The sequence below is a fragment of the Haemaphysalis longicornis genome, unplaced genomic scaffold, assembly GCF_048455015.1.
Source record: "Haemaphysalis longicornis isolate Haplotype H1 unplaced genomic scaffold, Haemaphysalis longicornis Haplotype H1 scaffold_1, whole genome shotgun sequence".
NCBI classification, from domain to species: domain Eukaryota; kingdom Metazoa; phylum Arthropoda; class Arachnida; order Ixodida; family Ixodidae; genus Haemaphysalis; species Haemaphysalis longicornis.
Genome location: NW_027526203.1, coordinates 312,092,059 through 312,112,576, shown reverse-complemented (window position 1 = coordinate 312,112,576; position 20,518 = coordinate 312,092,059). Strand labels below are relative to the sequence as shown.

The window sequence follows — 20,518 nt, the reverse complement described above, 5'->3', positions numbered from 1 at the left end:
AAACCATGCAATGAAGTGCAAGCCAGAGGTCACCTCAATCTTACTTGAGATCTCAAAACATGTTACTGCTGCTTCTGCTCTGTTATGAAGTGCCCCCTACACAATAACATCCAACAGTTTTTTTTTTAGCTTCGTAAGACCAATGGGAGAACATACTGAATTCAAAATGAAGCGAAAGTGAAATGATACTAAGGCATCATACTGAAGTGGACTTGTCGAAGTTTTGTAATGGCTGCCTTATGCAGTCTTTAACTCCAGCAATACATTTTGGCTTTTCAGCAGAAGTCTCTAATAGACGGCAGAACACTGGATAGCAGCCGCAGTGTGTCCACAAGTCTGCCAGTGCAAGCAAGTTTACAGCACACCATGCATTTCCACCCAAAATGTACATTACCACAACCCAATACTGACCTCACACCCGACTTTGTAAACTGTTTGTTACAATCGCGCATGGAATAAGGTGATGGCTGGCTCAGTTCCTCGTATGGCATGGGCCCAGCTAGAACCCCTGAGCTTTTCCATTCCACAGTGCACAGATGTGAAAAGGGTGCTGCTGCTTAATTCTTTCCCTAGCGCATCCACTGATCATCGTTAGCCCGCTAACGCTAGTTTCAATACTCCAGTGGCATTTCATTATCCTGCAAAGCAAGTTTTTGAACCCCTAACGAAAACATGAGAAGTCGTGGAGGAGGATGACAGTCTTTGCAGGTGCTGAGCATGCTCACAAACGCTGAAACCTTCACCATTCAGCAGCATCCACAGTTTATTTCTGCGACAACATTAGCATCAGTAACTTTGCAGATGACGCTATGTCACTGACTTGAATTCCGACAGTGATGACGAAAGAGACCAGCCTGGAACATTGGTGGACTGGTTAGCTCACCTTTTGCCCTTAACCTGATTTTGTGCACCTTAAGCTGCTTCAGCAACGTCACAAATGCCATTTGTATAATTCAAAACAGTCTACATCATTTGGGTGCCATTTGGTGCTATCTGGGCTGTCAACACTGCTATTTTGAACGACAAGGGATCCGGACATAGATTTCAGAATGGAGCTCCTCGTGCCACCAGGAGTGCTTTGCAGTAAGTGTTCAAGCTAGGATCTAATCTTCTGCTGAACTGTTTGCTAACAAGTGTGGACACATGGTGAACATTCCAGAATTATTTTCAAGTTTTTTCTTTGGCCTCTGCCCAAAGTTTGAATAAAATCTGCGATTGGCAATTCAAATTGCTCACTTTCCAGATTGTGAATGCAGTCTACACAAGCAGCTAAGGCACCAGCTGGTTATAGGGATACGTGCATGAGCAGACGATGCCTTCCTAGCCTTGTTTATTTCTGCTATTCCGTCCTTATTGCTCCTTGTTGAGACTGAACAGATTAGCGGACAATGACAAGGCTATTTTTAACAAAATGAGACAACCTTCACCCAAAACCGCATTTGCATGAAAGAATGGCAAGCGTCAGCAAAGCTTTCAGATGTAATGCATACAACCTTCGCTCTTGCACAAGCAGGCACAGAACCTTCTATGTAAGAGTCACGGCTGTCAGAGTGTATGACAGTTTGTCTGATGTAACACTAGTACCTGTGGGATACAACTTTAAGACCCTCCTCCCCCAAAGACTTTCACAAGGATTCTGACAGCGGGGATTGGCGACTCCACTTATCCATAGTGAAGCCAACAATAGCATTTTATGCATATGCGTGTTCCAGACATACATCATGGATGGCAAAAAATAATAACGTTCAGTTATACAGTAGCCAATTCCAACCACACAAAACAGAGCAGCACTCACCCTGATCTCGACGGGCCCATCGTAAAACTCACTGCGCAGCTCTTCCATGACGCTGGTGCTCAGGGCTTTCCTTTTGGCCCGTTCTAGCAATCGCTCCCGACGTTCTTTTTCTGTCTCATCCCCATCTGCAGCGCACAAAACAAGCTTTCCTTTTAGTTTGAGAAAGCAGAATACTTGAGGTTACTGAAGCGAGTTGCTAAATTGTTTAAGCCCCACTGAATGGCCGCCTTCAAACCTGGTTATTCTGCATGCACGCCGTAAAGACAAATACCAGTGACACGAAACCACTTGCTGGTTAGTGGTTGTGCCCCACATAATGATGAAAAAATTCAATCAGGCCATGACTACAGTAGAACCCTGACCATTTACAGTGAGCAGTTGGGCTGACCTTCAGCACGTGACACTAGCACCATGGCTGGCCTAAGCACGAGACAGTTTCAGTTTCAACCGTAGGCTGCCATGGTGCTCAATGAAGTGCGCAGTTAAAAATGTTGAAGTCACGGCAGCGGTGTAAGTGGGCTTGAGCCTTTTAAAGCAGCTCAGAGAACAGGAATAGGTAACCGGTAAAAAATTTTCTTGCTGCGAAATATTGCCATGTTTTGAGGAGGTAGAGCACTGTATTAAAAACACAATGAATGCCTAACCTGCTTAGGCGACGCGAAATAAATGTTTTGACGAGGGATCCGCGATAGCCGCCTGCCGCCTGATCGACAACGACAAGTTTGGTTTTTTGTTATGGGGGGATCTGTTCAAGACGAACGAAATTCATTGCTTGTAAGTACAATAAATTTTTACCTTGATCAATTATATTCTGCCTTGAGGATGCCGGAAAACTGAGATGCTTGCCGTGCGTGCTCACATGTAGCATCGTGCCTTCGGGGCGAGATGGGCCGCTCACACGACTCGAAAAATGTGTTTGCCCTTAGCGAACAGACTCAGTGAATGTATTCATTTGTTGCGGCCTCCCGACGCTGGCGTATGCAGCGGGCGTACATGACACTAACTTTAACTATCATGAAATAATGACTACCGAAAATATTTCAGTGCACTGTTGCAAGGTATACGCACTAACCATATGTGGCCGCTATGTTACTCTCACAATGACGATGAACCATTTCGAGATTTCACTGGGGTAAAGGTAAGAAAACAATCGGTCAATCTCGTAGAGAACGACATCATCGCGATATTTTTATTGGAATAATTTTTGCCTTTTGCTCTTCATATTTTTGTTTCGTTGCTGCTTATTTTACTATTTAATCCTTTCATGCTTTACATTTCCTTTTTCCCCTCGACATGAAATCGTGTGTACGCCACTGTCTCCGGGCGACGCAAAGAGACCAAGAACAGGGAGCGTTTAGCTGCCTGAGGCACCGCGCTTAGCTTAAGCGGACCTCGAAAGCAACGATAAATTAGCTTTCCTTGGTATGTGTCCGAACACAAAGAATCTTAAAAAAACATTTTGGGATGCGTCGCAACAGCACCAACCTTCAGAATGACTCGTTTAGGCTGTTCTGCCGCGCTCTGATTATCCGAAAGCGACGCCGTTCAGTTGACCGTACGGTAAACGAAAGTATTGCGGAGGTTGTAGATGCGGAAAGCTACATGGAGGTGCGACGGCCACAGCTAGGATAGCTAGACCCCCACCTGCAATGTGGGAAGCCAGTGACGGCCCGAACCAACGACACATCGTTCCTTTCGGGCGCAGCGCGGCCAGGCCATGCCGTCGGCGCTGGCGCTTTCTGCCAACCGCCACCTCACTTCGCGGCCGCCAGCAGGCGCCACCCGTCGCGCACGTGCGCTTAGTGACGTCACGTTGTTTACATACAGGGAGAGGTCCATTCGGAAACACAAACGCGCGAAAGCAATTATTCAGGCAAGGTGCACGAATTACGCTGCTCACTAGCGTGAAGCCGCACATACAAGTGCTACCGTGGAGAGACGAGAGCAAGGGGAGCGTCGCGACTGGAACATCATATCTGGAGGTTCACCGCAGTGGCAAATGGTTGTGGTGACACTCTTCTAGGTGCTGCATTGGCTGAAGTGGAATGTTTTCGAACGGTTCTAATAAAAGTACTGTGTGCATGTGAAGTTTAAAATTAGGTCACAAGAGACTTTAGTGGTGTATACTAACTAGACGATGTAAAATTTGGAACAGGTAAATTTTCATTGCAGTCGGCCTTTAATCATTGTTAGTTATGGAATGCGCAATGCATGAACATATCTTTTTTTTTTTTGTGTGTGGAAACAGATAAATAACACGCGCACACGCGCGTGGAAGCCTCCGGCATATGGGAGGCAGACTAGAAGTGGCGGGAGCAGACAATGTGCCATGAGCCGTTGCGCTATTTACCGGTCACCTATAATGCTGTTTTGGAGCAGCTTTGGAGCAGTAAAAGGGCAGTTTTGGAGCAGTGCAAGTCTGTTTGAGAGCAGATTTCTAGAGGATGAGTGTGTGACCAAAGGAACATACAGGGCAAGCTTACCATAGTGGACAGGAGCCAGCTTTGGTGGTCTGTACACCCCCTTTGCAGCTTTCTTTCGTCTTTTTCCGCCTTCCACGCTAGCTTCAGACTCGTCACCACTCTGAAAAAGCAAGTTAGACACATTCTCATGCCAATGACTGCTACTTGCAAACAGCATGCAAGGTATCTGGGCATGAAACACATAGGTCTCACTGTAACAAAGCTTTGCTGTAACCCAGCCTTACTGTAACAAAGTTGTAAGGGGAAGCAGGCTATTCTGTCATTTTTCGTTATTTGTTTTTGTGTTGAACACGTCCGGAAACAAAACAGAGTGCAGTGCCGTCGCCAAGCACTGCGAGACATCCGACCACAGAACTGACTCTGAAGGAATGGACATCCTGGAGAACGAAACCAACTGGATGAAGAGGCTTTACTTGAGTTGTGACACATTCAGCAAATACCACAAAACCTTAATTGCTCCCTTGGAAGTCTCTCCTCGCACCACAACAAATAGCTTTGTGAGAAAGCAACCGCACTGAAAGACTACAACACCACTGCATTGTGGCCCCAGTCCCTTTTGAGGAAAGATCCGAGCTGGTTCCTAAAACGGGGTTCTCCATTTTTTGTACTTTTGGCTGGAGTCTAATTATATCTCAAATTAAAAAAAGTGAACCAACCGCCCTTTGTTTCAGTATATCTCACCCAAAATAAGCACCTGGGCTGTATTATGGCACTTGCAAATGGATTGTGGCATCCCTTTAGCAGGTCCACTTTAATATGCTAGAGCATTCCCTTGGTTCTAAAGAACTTACCTCTGCTTGAAGTGCAGCAGGATTAGCTCGGAACCTCAGTGGATCATCAGCATCTGAAAAACAAAATGGAAAGAGATTAAACAGATCAGACACAGAGAGCATAATAAAAGTGATAAGATGCACGCAGACACCCTGGCGTTTAGGACGAAAATTGGTTCTTACTTCGTGCAGAGGAAAATCCAGAAAACAACAGAAGTATTTCCTCATCTCTGCAGCATCCTTATAAGCTAGCCTTTCATGGTTGCCCACCTCCATTCCCTCCTGCGACGGTGGCACCCACGCCAGTTGGTGGCACTGCTATGATTACATTGAACCTGCAGGTTGCAAACGGCCCCACGGGGCTGGAGTTACTTCACGCTCAAATATTGCAGAGAGGTCCCATTTTACTGTCGCCTTCTCCACACAATGCTCATTAAAATTTTGAAACCATGACGTTTGAGCCGTGTTTTGGCCACCATATTTCCAACCAAGCCACGGACAATCACTGCACTGCTCAGCAAATTGTGCCACCATCCACAGTGGATAAGGATACGAGCTGTCAGTGAGAACAGGTGGAAAGATTGTGGCACGCCAGAAACAGAGCAACCATTTGCAGCGTTAAGGAGGTACCGAAGACCGACCGAAAATTTGCCAAAAAATAAATTTTCTGCATTATTTTATTTCCGGTCTACAGGTCCCAAAGAATGTACCTGCAAAATACCATAGCTGTATCGTAAGTATTTACAAAGCTGTCGCCCTTTGAAGTCGCCTGAATGACCATTTTTGCTCATGTTTCCAAGCTTCGTGCCCTGTTTTCCCAGAACCAATTTTTTTCCCACAAGGTCAGCCGTTGGGTACAATATCTTGGGTACATGTATGTACTGTTTCGATGTGTATCATTTTTACTGCATTCGAAAGCTTATGAACTGAACAGTGCAATAAAACCACAAAAGTATAGAATTTCTTTTTGCTCCCACAAGATTTTTATGCAGTTATTTTACAAAAACATCAGTAATTGATGACTTGACATTTATGAAGTTTACAGTGTTTGCAGAAACATTACAAAAACATAGGTAATTAATGACTTGACATTTATGAAGTTTACAGTGTTTGCAGAAACAATGCTAAAATTACTGCTGTGGTATAGTCGCACTCCCTGGTCTTCCTAGAGCACAAAGGGACAAAAGCTATTCGAGTATTTCATAGTAGATAATGAAAAAATTGCCCGAAACGGAGTGGCATAACGTGTTGCGCAACTCTAAACCGTCACTTCCAAGACGAAAACTGACCGCATATTTGTGCTCAGGATGTTGTAATACACTCAATGTGTAAATCTCAAGGTTAAAAAATCACAAAAATGTCCTCAAGACCAGTGTTTAAGTTAAAAATTTGAAGAGATTGACACGAACAACTGGATGTAAAAATTTTTACAATTGAATGTGGGTAGTAAAAGCAAAAAGCAGCTGGCCCACTTATCTAGCTGCCTGAAGTGATAAGAACTTCGCATTGCCACAGGGAGATTTGACAACTCACTGGCACAGTGCAAAGAACCCTCCAAAAGGTAGTGGTCAATGGTCAGGCTGGCTGCCGTGATCAATTGGGAAGCCTCTGCCAAGTAACCCGTTAAATTTACCACGAAGCAGAAAGCTAGGCTGCACTCCCTCACACCATCGCACGGGGAATGCCAGTGAGAGACAAACAAGTGCGTGCACCGATAAACACTGCCACCCCACGGTGGCACATTGACCTCCAGGGCAAGGAAGTGCCAAGCAACCTGGGTCCCCAGGACACCAGCCGCTATGGGTGCCCTAGACTTGGGCCTCTTTCACCTGCATGCACAAAGCCCCTTTTCCATGGAAATAAAGACTGGCAGCCCTACTGACCTAGGGAACCCCGAGCTCTCACCAAGGCACTTCTTTCCAAACCTTCCACCAAACTGGCAAAATCATTTTTACCATGTGTGCTTGGCTTGCAGCAAACATTCGTCTGGACATTGCCACCTGCTCCTCCCCATGTTCCAGAGGAGCGAACAAAGAGCGCGCTTGCGATCTCACTCGCCACGAGAGGCAGTCGGTAGAAGAGAGCCACATGCCACTGCTCCCTTTATCCTTACACCCGTAGGGCAGAGTGATGTGTCAGCTACCAGATAAGTGAAGAAAGGTAATGATCTCTCGATAACGTAAGAAAAGCAGACTGAGGGGCAGGAGCCTATACCCTACTGCACATCTGGGATGGAGGCATATGCAGATGCACCCTGGAAATTCTTTGACAAGTCCTTTAACAATGCACCAAAACACCCCAGCTTCACATCTCTGCTCTCTTCACCCCTTTACAGTTTCCCAATCCCATTGTACGTATGAAAACACTTGTACTACAAGTGGCTCAATCTATTATACTCTGCAGTTGGTGTTTTACCCTTAATGTGTGGAATCCCTCTGCAACAAAATATTCCTATCTTCCCGAATGTAATGCACAAAAATTCAACCCCCCACGAACTTTATGCGTACCATTCTGCTTTAACCAACTTACATCTGCAATTTTCAAAACCAAATATTCAGGCTTTTAATACACCCAGTCACCATGCTTCACAAACCTGCTGTTACCACCACACCCATGGCAGCCACCCCTGCTTTAACAGTCAAGATGATGCAGTTATCCTTAACCAATTGAATTTCTCTCAAGCCCTGACCAAGCAAAGCAGGAGGTAAGGCTCAGGAAAAGCCACGTAGAAACAAGGTACTGCATGAAAATGCTTGCAACAGCAAGCGTGTGAGCAAGACATCAAATTTAAAAACCTCATATACAGACACACCATGAGATTGACGAGCAAAAAATAATAATAAATCTTCACAGCATTACAGCACTGCTGTAGGAGAAAAGGAAACAAACTGCATTGACTCCTTTTTTTTCTTTTTTTTTTTTTTCAAGTGAATCTTAAAGTGGCCACTAGATTATATCTGCTGCTACTGTTGGCTGGATTCTGAACACACTGAATCTACCAGCACAAGTTTTTCTGCAAGTCCGGTGGACATCACTGCAGCGAGACGAGTGTAATCGCAATTAGGACTCACTGACAGTTCCCAGAGTTGCTGTCCTGACAAGTTTGTCAATCTGGTACTTCAGTTTCTGCTCAATGGGACGAATTCGCTCCAGGACCTGCAGAGAACAACAGAAGCAACACACTCTTTGCTGTTAACCTTCGCAATGAGTTGGAAGTCCTGATTGATTGATTGTGGGGGTTTAACGCGCCGACGCAACGCAGGCGATGAGGCGCGCCGTAGTGGAGGGCTCCGGATTAATTTTGACCACCTGGGGATCTTTAACGTGCGCCGAAATCTCGTACACACGGGCGTTTTTGCTTTTCGCCTCCATCAGAAAAGCGGCCGCCGCGGCCGGGAATCGAACCCGCGACCTCGTGCTCAGCAGCGCAACGCCTTAGCCACTGAGCCACCGCGGCGGGTGAGTTGGAAGTCCTGCAGCAGTAGCTCTTAAAGGGGCCATTAGGGGCCACCTTGTTAGAATCATACTGACCCCACTTTTAACGTAAACTTCGCTCAAATAAGCTGCATAATTAAGAAAAATGGGAATGACCATGCGACCCACTAGCTAATTTCCTGCAACAGAACCTATGATGTCATAACAGCCAGCTCTGTGATTGGGTGAGGTCACCACAAGCAAACGCAAATTAGGCAGGGCTTATAAGCTTGCCGAACGAGCTATTTCGCTTACATTTAGGGCACATTCTTATTATAGCATTAAGAAAGGTGGGGTAAACAGAGTAAGTTATTAAAGTGCACATAAACATAGAAGTACCGATGCGTCCTGCTGTTGGTACTGCGCACACTATGCTTGGTTCAACTGCACAGCAGTGTGGCGCTTTGGGGTTGTCTCAAACGACACTGGCCGATTGGCAGAAGCGACAGTGTCTTACATGACCATATTTGTTGAGCGAGCACCATGTTTCAAGAAACGATTATTTTCTACCTTAACAAAAACGAGCCGGGTGCAAATACGACCACAGACAAAGCAAAGACAGAAAACGGCTGGGTGCAGCATGGTGGCGCCATCTAAAAGGACTGATGGTAAAAAGGCTCCACAGTCGGCTGCCAAGCCTAATGGCGCACTAGGTTTCGCCTGAAGACCTGTTCTTGTGACATCATTGCAGACGGCATAAAAACATGATTTGGCAGGAGAATCACAATTTTAACTTAATAAATTGATCAATTTCTCAGTGAATAAAGCATCGTTTGCCGCCGGACAAGTGCTGGGGGCACTATAAAACACGAAATCTTTCTTCGAGTACAACAAACATATTTTGCCTGCATGGCTCCTTTAAGGCTGCGAAAAAAAAAAAAAGCAAACAAATTAACTTTGATTGAACACACCTCTAAAGGCCTGGTGGCAATGGTTAAACTGCAATAACGTTAATGTGTATGTCATAAACATCTTGGAAAAAAAAAACCTCTGCGGTGACAATACTGACAAGTACTGGAACATAAACCACCCAATTATCAAAAAACAATACTAGGGGCTAAGTTAATTAAACTATACAACGTCTACTGAACAAAAGGGAACACCCTGAAAGCTGAAAAGAAAGAAAAACAGCCCACCGTTCGCGCCTGCACAAGCCGCCAGATAGAAGGGTCCCCCTGGATGCTTTCTCCAGAGACTTTGCGCCAGGCAATGTGCGTCAGGTCAAGCAGGTAGGTAAGCATGACATGATTCTTCATCTCAAGGAGACTCAGGCCCTGCATTCAAGCATGCATAAATCAGAAGTGCCCTACCCGCTACTTCTTTGTTACTGGGCACAATTGCGGAACTGTAGTCGCAGGCAAGCCATAGCATTCACATGCATTTCGGTAACTCAATGGAGATTCCACAGCAGTGAACTTTCATAGACCATTACAAAAGTTTTCGGCATTGTGATGTGCTCTCACTTTCGTGAATTTCCGCATTTTATTTCAGCTGGGAAAGAAAAAAAATTGGCTCCAATTGACGCTGTGAAGGGGTTGGAAAGCAAAGCTGTAAACGACACCCACAACAACTGCCCATGTGATGTCACTTGAATTCACACACGTGGCTCTGCATAGTGAAACCAGAGATTCCACCGTGTGGAGAACTCTGGCGATATGCATTAGCTGTGAAATTTTGAATAATAATAATAAAAAAAGACGTGCATTGTTGCTCCGGTCCATTTCCTCCTCTTTTCAGCCTTCTCCTTACTGTTGATGGTGTGCAAGCTATCCCTCCCATGATGCTTCGCTCCTCAGAGGTGACATCTCCAACCCTTTCCGGTTTTGCGCCACACTGACTGCACATTGTGGTGGTTGCTCTCGGCAGCACGTCAACAAAAGAGTTTAAAGTGGTGGCAAACTCGTGATCACAAATGCTTGGTAAGGAATGTTTTATCAGCCGCACAAGAAGAATCGTATGTGTCTTGTCCTCTCTGATGCAGTGCGTGCAATGTTTATCCAAAAAGCGCCATCTCGCATTTCCCAACGCTGGTGTGGGGACTTTTTTTGCCACTTTGCAGTAATTACAGCTGGCAGCATGTCAAAAAGACATTTTAAAGTGGCGGAAAAGCCGTGTATTAAACGTGCCAGTTCGGACTGCTTTGTCAGTCGCAATGAACGGCCTCCCAGGGCAGGCACAGAGCAAACCAGCGGCGCACTCAAGCAGGGTGCACGCGTCTTTTGACAAGATGCACCCACGTGTTGTAGCGAGAAATGGGGTAATAGAGTAAAAAAGGTAAATACAGACAAACACAATGCCGTGTAAGCATGCTGCAGGAAGCGCTACTTAACCAGAAGTGCCACCGCAACCCCCCAACACTGAGCAGACGACATTTCTCTTCGCCGGAAGTGCGAGAAAAAAGCCGTCCAATAGCAGGATGTTTGCTCTGTGATGCCCACGGGAGAACTGATGGACAGGCGCGGCCACTGTTAGAGGTAACACGGAGTGCGTGGCCGGTCTCGGCGAAGCGGCACATGCGCAATCAGTGCCAGAGGTGGAGATAGCTGCGTGTCGCCCGCTACGGTTCCTTCCACTTCACCACGCACGCTGTTGTACGAAAGCACTGCAGCCACGGCGCTTTGTTAAAGTATTCGAACTGAATTATCGAAACACGCATGCAAGATTCACCCAAAAATTTTTAATGTTTTGTAATTTATCTTCTAAAAAATCTGAAGCATGGATTTACGAATACATTTTGTTGCAGCATTGTGGCTAGATGGTTCGCGCACTTTCGCCGCGCACGGCGGAGTGGGAAGAACATGTTCGCACAACAGTGTTTAACACAGACACCAGGGGAAGGAAATGACAGGATGATGCTGTACTCGCTACTAATTTTATTGAAACCACATCACCCCATTAAGTACTACTACCGAAACCTACCTGCCCACACATCATGATGCACAACAGATGATACACATCTCAAACTGACTGATCGAAGAACAAAAATTCTTGCTCATGCAATGCTATCGACGGTTCACTAATGCACAAATCATTTCTTTTTCTAATGTGGAATGCCTCGACGATTTCTCTAGTTAGCTGATTGTGATGAATCGAAAGGATGGTGCTATCTTCAAACAGCGGAGCGCACCCGTGTTCAGAACAATGCCTAGTAATATGTGAATGTGTCTTATGTTTTAGTGAGTTTTTGTGTTCTAACCGACATAAACGTGATCACAGTCGAACGGAATTTGATAGATAACACCCATTTTACACTCGACGAATGGGGACTTGTGCTTGTTAAGTACAGCTTTTCTTTTTAACTCAAAGATCAGATTGTGCCAACCTTCTTTCTACGTGACCAAACTTTTTCCCATCTTATTGGGGGCTGAAAAAAAAAAAACACATTTACAATGAAACAGCTAGTTACATGCCTGAGACTATGCTACAATTTGTGCTTATTCGGAATTACGGCAACCTTTTTCCTTTCGCAAGGCTTACCATCCCTCGGTCCTTTGGAGGCCAATTCTTTTATCCGCCTAACAAGCTTCTGCGCTGTCGCACATAGAACATACTCCGGAAAGCCTGGCATTCTCAACCACGCCAGTTGTGCCAGTAACTATCTGAAACCTGGTGAAAACACAACTTAGAGAGTGCTGATAAACACAAGGAAGCAATACCATTTTTGCTACCTTTGAGTGCGCAGAATCAAAATTTAGTATCGGTCTTTTCGATCTCGGGCTATAGGCTCCATGTGCTGGTGTTCCGAGTGCGACCGCACCGCCGCCAAACAGCGGCACAGTCAAGAATCGGATGTATCATGTTGGTCAGCCCGAAGGAGCTGCGGTACGGGGCCAGGATTCTGCAGCCCGTGCGAAAAAGTCGAGCTATACTAATGTGTAATTTTGTGTGCAGCTGGGTCTACGCCTCCCACAACATCCTGTTGAAATGCCGCGAGCAGGCTGCCAGAAAAATAATTTTTCTCGATTCCTCTGAAATGAAGCGAAAAAACTGCAGCGATGAATCCGCACAGTGCGACGTGCAGAGTGAACAACGCCGACCGACTTCGGGCCATTAGCGTTTGTTATGCTGTTTTGTGTGAACGTGGTTTATACTCGGGGATCTTGTTTTTGTGCATGTCTGCTTTTATCTTCGGTGGGGACCTGTGACAGCCAGTGCCCGCGGAAATGCGCATGTGCAAAGCGAACTTCGACAGGAATAAAAACAGCACACCAGCATACACCCCAGCAATCTTCCTTGCGTGCTACGGAATATGAGGTGAAATAAGGGTCGACACGAAGCTGCTGGGATTTCACAGGAAACCGCCACAGGATAAACAAATGGGTCATAAATGTGCCCATTACCTTGGAGCAGTGATGGTGTCTGGCTTTTTTGTTGTTCTTGCTGAGCATATTCCTACCCCAGCAGTTTATTATCACATTACACTTATGTTATAGTATTCTATATGTTTGATTCCTCTTCTGTATTACGGTGCTCATCGCTGCCTACCCCTTCCTACGTGTACGTGCGGAGCCCCTCCTGCCCGTGCTGCAGCGGCGGCTGCTTCGACACAGATATCGCGGCCAACCCCATACGACTAACCTTTCGTTGACTCAGACAGAGGAAACACCGGCGCTAATGCTGGCGATGAAAGTGGGAAGTAGATGTCTGGTGTTCAAAGTTATGTGTTGACAAACATAGCAAGTTAATCAACATGTTTACACGAGCCGTGGCACCCGGCCTTGCACGTGCAGCTTGCTGTGACTGTTTCACTTGGATTCGCTTAAATCTTAATAAAATGCAGTGACGCATGAACCGCATGTTTACAACAGGACTCACAACCATTCAATGTACCCGCCTTTAAATAAAAGCTGAAGCCCGCACCTGTTCTTTGCCCACACCATTGCTGGAAGCATCGGGCAGATCCGTTGCGCTCACTAGACCCTCCCAGATGCAGTAAACCTCATCTGCGGCATGTCGTAGGCAACCACGTTTTGCAGTTTTCCAATACTTCCAAAGTCTTCCAATACTTCCTATCTCTCTAAAACGTCCAAACGAGTGCGCAGGATCAAGCAATCACTCATCACACCGTAGTTCGGGCAGTGCAGGTACAACACGCTGGCGATGTCAACATCCAATTACTGCCGTGGTGGCCCGAGGTGGTGCTACTTGCTCAGGCACCGGTGTCACCACCATACATACCAGAACACGGAGCCAGCACAAGTGCGTGTCAGTCACTTTAAGCTTCACATCTAAAAACTGCAGCTGATTATTAGTTGGTACTTCATGCGTGAACTGAAGGCTAAAGCCACACCTATGGAAGGTTTAGGGTTACCACCTTTCCCCGAAGAAAAAAACCAGCCCTTCGGGGAATAGAAGGTTGAATTTGAGTTGAAAAAAAGACGCCATGATTTTTTGACATGCAATGCCGTTTATTGTACCTTTTTCCTACAGAGAAATCAACATAACGTTTGTACTGAAAGTGCCTGAGATTTCGATTATTGCTCTGAACATTTTGCATAGAAAAGTAACCACGCTAGCTAACTGTACCGGCAGCGTTTTGTTGTGTTGTTTCTCCATTGGGTCCCCTTCCACCTCAGGAATCGTGCTCAGCCATGTATTTTCTCTCCTCGAGTGTCTTTGGGCAGCTTGTCAACACATTTTTCTTTGCAGTTGCTGTATTGACGCTTAAAAAAGGAATATTGACGAAAAAAAAAGAAATAATCGTGGCACAATGGCCAGAAAACCGGCCAATGCAAGCCGGATTCAGGCACAGACCGGCAACCAGCCCGCTGTGTAAAAAACCGGTCAGGTGGCAACTCTAGGAAGGTTTCAAATATGGTACAGTAGACTCTCAATAAACGAAACTTCAAGGGACTGGAAAAATTAGTTCTGTTTAACAGGAGTTCCGTTAACTGAGAGAGATTATGTGCGTACCACACTCTTAATGGCATTTCATGGAACTCTAAGCATTAGAAGGTGAATGTAGCTGATCGTTTTTCAGAAAGCAAGAAAAGGCACAGCATTCACAAAGTTGATTTGGCAACAATGAGTTTCTGTGCACTACAAAATGCATCAATTATTATTATTTTTTTTTTTCTTGTCCTTGCAATTGCATCTCCACGGAGGCTAGAAGCCTCAACTTCACGAGTGCTTACAAGCCACCGAATTTAGAAGACGGCAACACGGTAATGAAGCACGAATAACACCACGACGGCACAAACTAGGCAGCAGGAGCTGAGCCCTGTAACCTCGGCGTCTTAAATCGAGACCGAACGACTAAAACAAGAACTGCAATGTTGCATTCGTTGCGCTACCACAGCTAGCCACTTACAAGACGAGGCTCACAAGGCTAAAAAAACATGGAGGAAGAAAAAGAAAAAACCGAAACAGCTGGAACCGTAAAAAGCTGATTCTCATGCCAATGGGTATCACAAGAAGTTCCACTCCAGGTTTCAGATAGTTTATTGGCACAACTGGCGTGGTTGAGAATGGCAGGCTTTCTGGAGTATGTGCAACAGCGCAGAAGCTTGTTAGGCGGATAAAAGAATTGGTTTCCAAAGGACCGAGGGATGGTGAGCCTTGCGAAAAGAAAAAGGTTGCCGTAATTCTGTATAAGCACAAATTGTTGCATAGTCTCAGGAATGTACCTAGCCGTTTTGGAGTAAATGTTTTTTCAGCCCAAAATAAAATTTGTGGTCATGTAGAAAGAAGATTGGCGTATGCTGATTTCGGAGTTAAAAAGAAAAGCTGTACTGTTAAATACAGGTCCCAGTTCGAGTGTAAAATGGGTGTTATCTATCAAATTCCATTTGACTGTGGTCACGTTTATGCCAGTCAGACCGGTCGTTGTATTAATATTAGATTATTAGAACACAAAAACATAAGACAAATTCACATATCACTACGCATTGTTCTGAACACGGGTGCGCTCCACTGTTTGAAGATAGCACCATCCTTTCGATTCATCGCAATCAGCGAACTTGAGAAATCATTGAGGCATTCCACATTAGAAAAAGAGGTGATTTGTGCATTAGTGAACCATCGATAGCATTGCACGAGAAAGAAGTTTTGTTTTTTGATCAGTCAGTTTGAGATATGTATAATCTGCTGTGCTTCATGATGTGTGGGCAGGCGGGTTTCGGTAGTAGTACTTATGTGGTTTCAATAAAATTAGTTGCGAGTACAGCGTCGTCCTGTCATTTTCTTCCCCTTGTGTCTGTTTTCACGCTGCTCGAAGATTTTCAACCAATACCAACTCGCCCAAATGTCTATTCTTCTGAAGTGGGAAGAACTGCAGCAGACGACGCGTAGCCATCTCCTCGTTCCACAGGTCCTGCAGCCCGTCTACACTACGAGGAGAGGCTCGTGGTTGCAAAGTGGCGTCAATTGGCCTACCGCCGGGACATTGGCCGTGTTCGCCTCCTGTGCCGCGTCTTTGATGGCTCCCTGTCTGGAACTTTCCTGTCTTCGCAGGTGCGCGTGAGCAACCGCACTGGCCAACCCCAACTGATGCGTGCACGAACTGCTAGGCATAGCACGTCCCTCGTTCCTGCTGCTGTACGAGGGTTCCTCTCACTGCCGGCAAGCCAGCGCAAGCCTCTGCCCCGTGGCAGAGAGGAATCCTTAGAGTTGTGTCGCTCGTATGCACGCCTCCTTCTGTCAAGTGCCTCCTAGTCTCCTCCACGCCCCGCCATGTACTATAAGTCTATATTATTCTCCGTGTGTCCTTGCGTGTTCTCTTCCTGCGTTTCGTGTATGTTCCTACAATCTCTCTGCTGTCATTTTTTTGTCTCTGTTGTCGTCTTTTCGTTTGTTTGTTTTCTTTCCAATCCCTGTCTATTTATTCAACGCGTTTTACGCTCCCTCCACCCACTCAGTGGCGGGCTAGCAGGCGCACCTGCGTAAGGGTCTCTACCTTTCTGCCTAGCCGTGCACGCCCCTGGGTGGGCACACTGACTTTGCAAATAAAATTATTATTATTATTATTATTATCTCCGCCTCTGGCACTGATTCCGCATGTGCTACAAGATCCGCCGAGCGCAGCCACGCGCTCCGTGTTACCTCTATGACTGTCCGCGCCTGTAATGGTGCCGTCAGAAGTAACGGGAACGCGGGAGATGTGGACGAACGCATAGGAGCCAGGTGCCCACCAGCCTGTGCGTGCAAACAGCCAGAGACCGAAGGCCTCACAAAAATTCGTTCCGCTATCGTCTATAAAAATACACCAATTCCTCGCGTACCAGTTTTTCGCAAATAGCTGTAAAGTACATACCGCGCTATTGTTCTGCTTCTCCTTTTTGGCCCGAGATACCACACTCTTCAGGGCGACTGACACAGCAGAAGCCTTGTCCTTAACACTGTCGAGAAGCGTGAGGAATTCTGGCAATTCGGTCACAGGTGGTGCAGAGAATGACGCCTGAAAAGTAAAACAGAGACCAGAGGCATGCATACAGTAAACACAGCACTTGCTCGAGTGTACTACGTTGTTATACCGACGAGCTAACGCAGGCACCTCTTGTTTGTTAAATACTATGCATGCAGTTCAACAAAGTAGATAGCTTTTACCTCCAACTTGGCGTCCGTTGCCATGATTGCGGAAGGCTAGTACGGTCAGTAAACTATGTGTGGTCCCAACTTAGTGCTGCCGGCAAAAAGAATAAGCACAGAACAGGCAGGATTTTGAACAAGCAGCAACTCCAGCTGCAAGGCTACAACCAACGTTTGCTGGACGCCGCGGTCCGCGCACGTGGTAGCTAAAAAAACAAAATAAAAAGTGTTTACAGGGTGGCCAGAGCATAGCGAAAGAGTAGCGGTATTAGGCCTCCAAACAATAAAACTCACAATCGATGTCAAGGTGACCTGTTCTCAAGACATAAACAAAAATTATTTTTACGTGATTGTTAAATTTTTGAGCAAGTATTCTAGATAATCTTATTTTAGCCAGCTTGAGCCCTATTCTTTGTGATGCATTGTGGGATTGCACATGGATTGCAACTTGGCCAAAAACGTTGGACTTGGCTATTCGTCGATTTGTTACGTCATGCCGGGGCATTTAAAACCATGGAGGAATTTAAAACGGATCGAAACTGTCGAAACCGTTCATTAAGAGTTCGCTCCACTGTATCGAAGACGTCTGGTGCGTACCGGCGTACCGGTGTGGTTTATTGAGGATAAAGCGCCCCGGCGCGCTCCGACGCGTGCTAGTGCGGTATCGTGGTGCGTGGCCCGTGCCATCCGAGTTCGGCAGTTTACCAGCCAGTGAAACGTCGGCTCGAGTGTCTGACTTGCTGTCGCAGGCTTCGTGATGTCTGATCAACGGTAGCGTATTATTATCGTTTGGACAGGCGGCTTTGACAGTATGCGCGGTACGACGTGAAGGCACCGGGGTCACAGGCGAAGTGTAACCTGGCATAACCGCGTCTGAGATGGCCACCGTTAAGGTAAGCGGTTTCGAGATACATGTTCGCGCCGAGCAAATAAGCCTCGTCCAGTGTCGAAAACCTCACTGGTGCGATGAAAAGGCGCAGTGTTACGGCATGAGCTTTCACCCTGCTTCCGGACCTGACCCCACACTGCAGGTTTGAATCGGCGCGCCCGAACATGCACACGTCTGCGTCGCAAATAGAACCAGTTGAAAAGCATATGGTGTTTGACAGTAAATACTGAATTGTGATAATGTAATTTAACATGCATGAAGAGCCATGTGCTCTTGGCCTAATTGCGGTCACGGTGCAAGCCATCCACACGGCGGTGCTTCTGCAGCGTGCAAGTATTGAAAGCGCAACTGCGCGACAAGCGACAAAATAAGCCATTGCACGCAAGCGGTTGCAAAACGCATCGCCGCGCGGTTTGACGGCGCACTTTCGGTGTGGAGACATCGCAGTGTGCATTCTTCCTTTGCCTCGGACAAGCTGATCACAGCGGCGTTAGCCACTAGAGTCGCTTTCTTGGATCACGACCTAGGGTTCCTATAAATAGCTTCCCCTAGGCAGCAATATGCAAGATTTTAATCACAACCGTCATGCCCACAGCTCTGGAGGGCACGGTGATAGTGCCGCGTCTGCGGCTTGCTTTACTCTGATTAGAGGGCTAACACATGCTGCGAGATTTTTCTGTTGATTTTTTAGGATCTATCGCTGCTGGCACATTGCATTGTTATTTTCTATATACTGCGCAGGACGCTTCGCCATTTTCGTGCTCGTTATACGCGAGCAAATTCTCTGAAAGATCGTGTTCACATGCAACATATATTCTCATCGGTATGCTCCTAAGAGAGCATTTTTTTTTTGTCAGCAGGGAGGCAGCCGTTTGTTAAAATGGTAAACAAAAAAAAAGTGCTAGCAAAAACACCTGGTGACGTGGTGAACAAAGAAAGTGACTCCTTGTGCCAAACACCACACCTAATCGGCCTATCCGCTGCAAGCGAGGAAACAGTATTGGTAGCAGGCATGAAAGGGCACACACTGCGACGTCTCGACACCATAAAAGCAACGTCATATTGCGTGCACATGAATCTTGTGAGCACTCGATGCCCCGGCTTATTTTTTCACCAGTTGTACCTAGGACCTTGACTGGCATCACCAAACTATGCAATGGTTTGATATGAAACACCGGTACGCTACAGTAGCTTGGATGGGTTTCAATTCTGCTTCTCTTTTTCAGCTCCCCAGTATTGACGACTTCACACTAATGGCGCCGATCAGCCGCGGGGCCTTCGGGTGAGTGGGGCAGAAAACAAAGGCTACGTGCCTTAAGATCGGATTTAAAAGGTGCTACAGTAACACCAAATCTGCATCTTTCAGTACTTTTTGTTCTGATGAGCCCATATAACACGCAAGTTGAGAGGCCAATGTTCTGCCGATAGCGACGTACAGCAGCATTCTTGGCATAGTCTCGGCTGTTGAATCCCGAAGAACAGGTACGGGGGTCTCTCGGGCCAAGCTGATGTCACTTTAATCTCCAAGCAAGCCGCCAGCCTTTTCGCTGGCTTCAAAAGCATCTAAGGCAATGTTTCACGTCCGCCTATACCCTCTTCCCCACTAGTTCATTAAAAGATTAGCTTTGCCACATTCAAGTGGTCTGAAACTGGCCAGCGGGGCGTAACGGGACGAAAGACGCCACTTGCCACACCTAATGTTTACTTTGTGTTCTTTTTGCTGTGCATGGGCTTGCCGGTTTCATTCCCGACCATGTGCGTATTGCTAAGAAGAAAGTGACAGACCCTCCAGAGTTTCTTGGGCTAGAAGCTTGTATGTCACACACCTCCATGAGGTAGCTTCGCATCACAGAGTAACTGAGCTGTGCAAATAATGTCAATTTGAAATTTCTTCTAAGTGACATTTGATGCCCATAATGGCAGGAAGGAGTCTCTGTGAAGCGAACCATATCTGTTTTTTTTTATATCAAACTTTGGTGTCAGTACTCCTTTGAGATATCACATGCACTGGTTATGATTGTTGCCTAGTGAAGCTAGCTCTTGACTGCCAGCTGCAGAATGCTTAGGCAAGGTCAAACTAGGAAGCAATAAATTGTGCTAAGACATGCTGACAGGCAGGTTGGTTAAAGGCGACATTGAGGGCGTATTTGGGATGTGATTAGCGTCCACGGTGTCAGTTCCTGTCCCACTGCACGTTTGAATTATATGCATTATGGGACAGGAGACGCCGTGTTGGTAAAAAGCGCAAGTAGTTTCTACTGTTTCTCTTAGGCGGCAGCACGTGCCTTGCTGGAAATGCTTGAATAACTTTGTACGGGGTTTCTCTTCATGATGCATGACATGATCTTTTGTGTCACATAAAAATGAATGGGAAACAAGACAAAGAAATGGCAGCTGTACTTATTTCCAAACAAACAAAGCATCTTTTGCTGTCAAATACCTGCCAAAACAGCTTTGATTAGTGCGATTTCCCAATTAAAACAAAATTAGTCATTTAGCCTTTGTGTCTTCTTAAAAGGGCCATGCAGACAAAATACATGTTTGTTTTATTCAAAGGACTTGGTGTTTTGTATTGCCCTCA

General features: G+C 46.2%; 2 protein-coding genes across 2 annotated transcripts in view; one reads left to right on the top strand and one right to left on the bottom strand.

The window, feature by feature from the left end:
• The window catches only part of LOC144150033 (neuroguidin), a 33,060-nt gene extending 15,802 nt beyond the window's left edge, over positions 1–17,258 (bottom strand). The window contains exons 1-7 of the mRNA XM_077681832.1: positions 17,067–17,258; positions 16,774–16,917; positions 9,659–9,796; positions 8,120–8,204; positions 5,070–5,122; positions 4,279–4,378; positions 1,796–1,920 (exon numbers count right to left, since the gene is read on the bottom strand). Of these exons, the coding sequence (XP_077537958.1) occupies positions 1,796–1,920; positions 4,279–4,378; positions 5,070–5,122; positions 8,120–8,204; positions 9,659–9,796; positions 16,774–16,917; positions 17,067–17,090 (669 nt within the window). The 5' untranslated portion in view covers positions 17,091–17,258. The remainder of the gene's footprint in view (positions 1–1,795; positions 1,921–4,278; positions 4,379–5,069; positions 5,123–8,119; positions 8,205–9,658; positions 9,797–16,773; positions 16,918–17,066) is intronic.
• A 244-nt stretch (positions 17,259–17,502) lies between these two features.
• Positions 17,503–20,518, top strand: part of Gwl (serine/threonine-protein kinase greatwall) — a 60,950-nt gene continuing 57,934 nt past the window's right edge. Inside the window, exons 1-2 of the mRNA XM_077690974.1 lie at positions 17,503–17,941; positions 19,164–19,219. Coding sequence (XP_077547100.1) covers positions 17,927–17,941; positions 19,164–19,219 — 71 coding nt within the window. The 5' untranslated portion in view covers positions 17,503–17,926. The remainder of the gene's footprint in view (positions 17,942–19,163; positions 19,220–20,518) is intronic.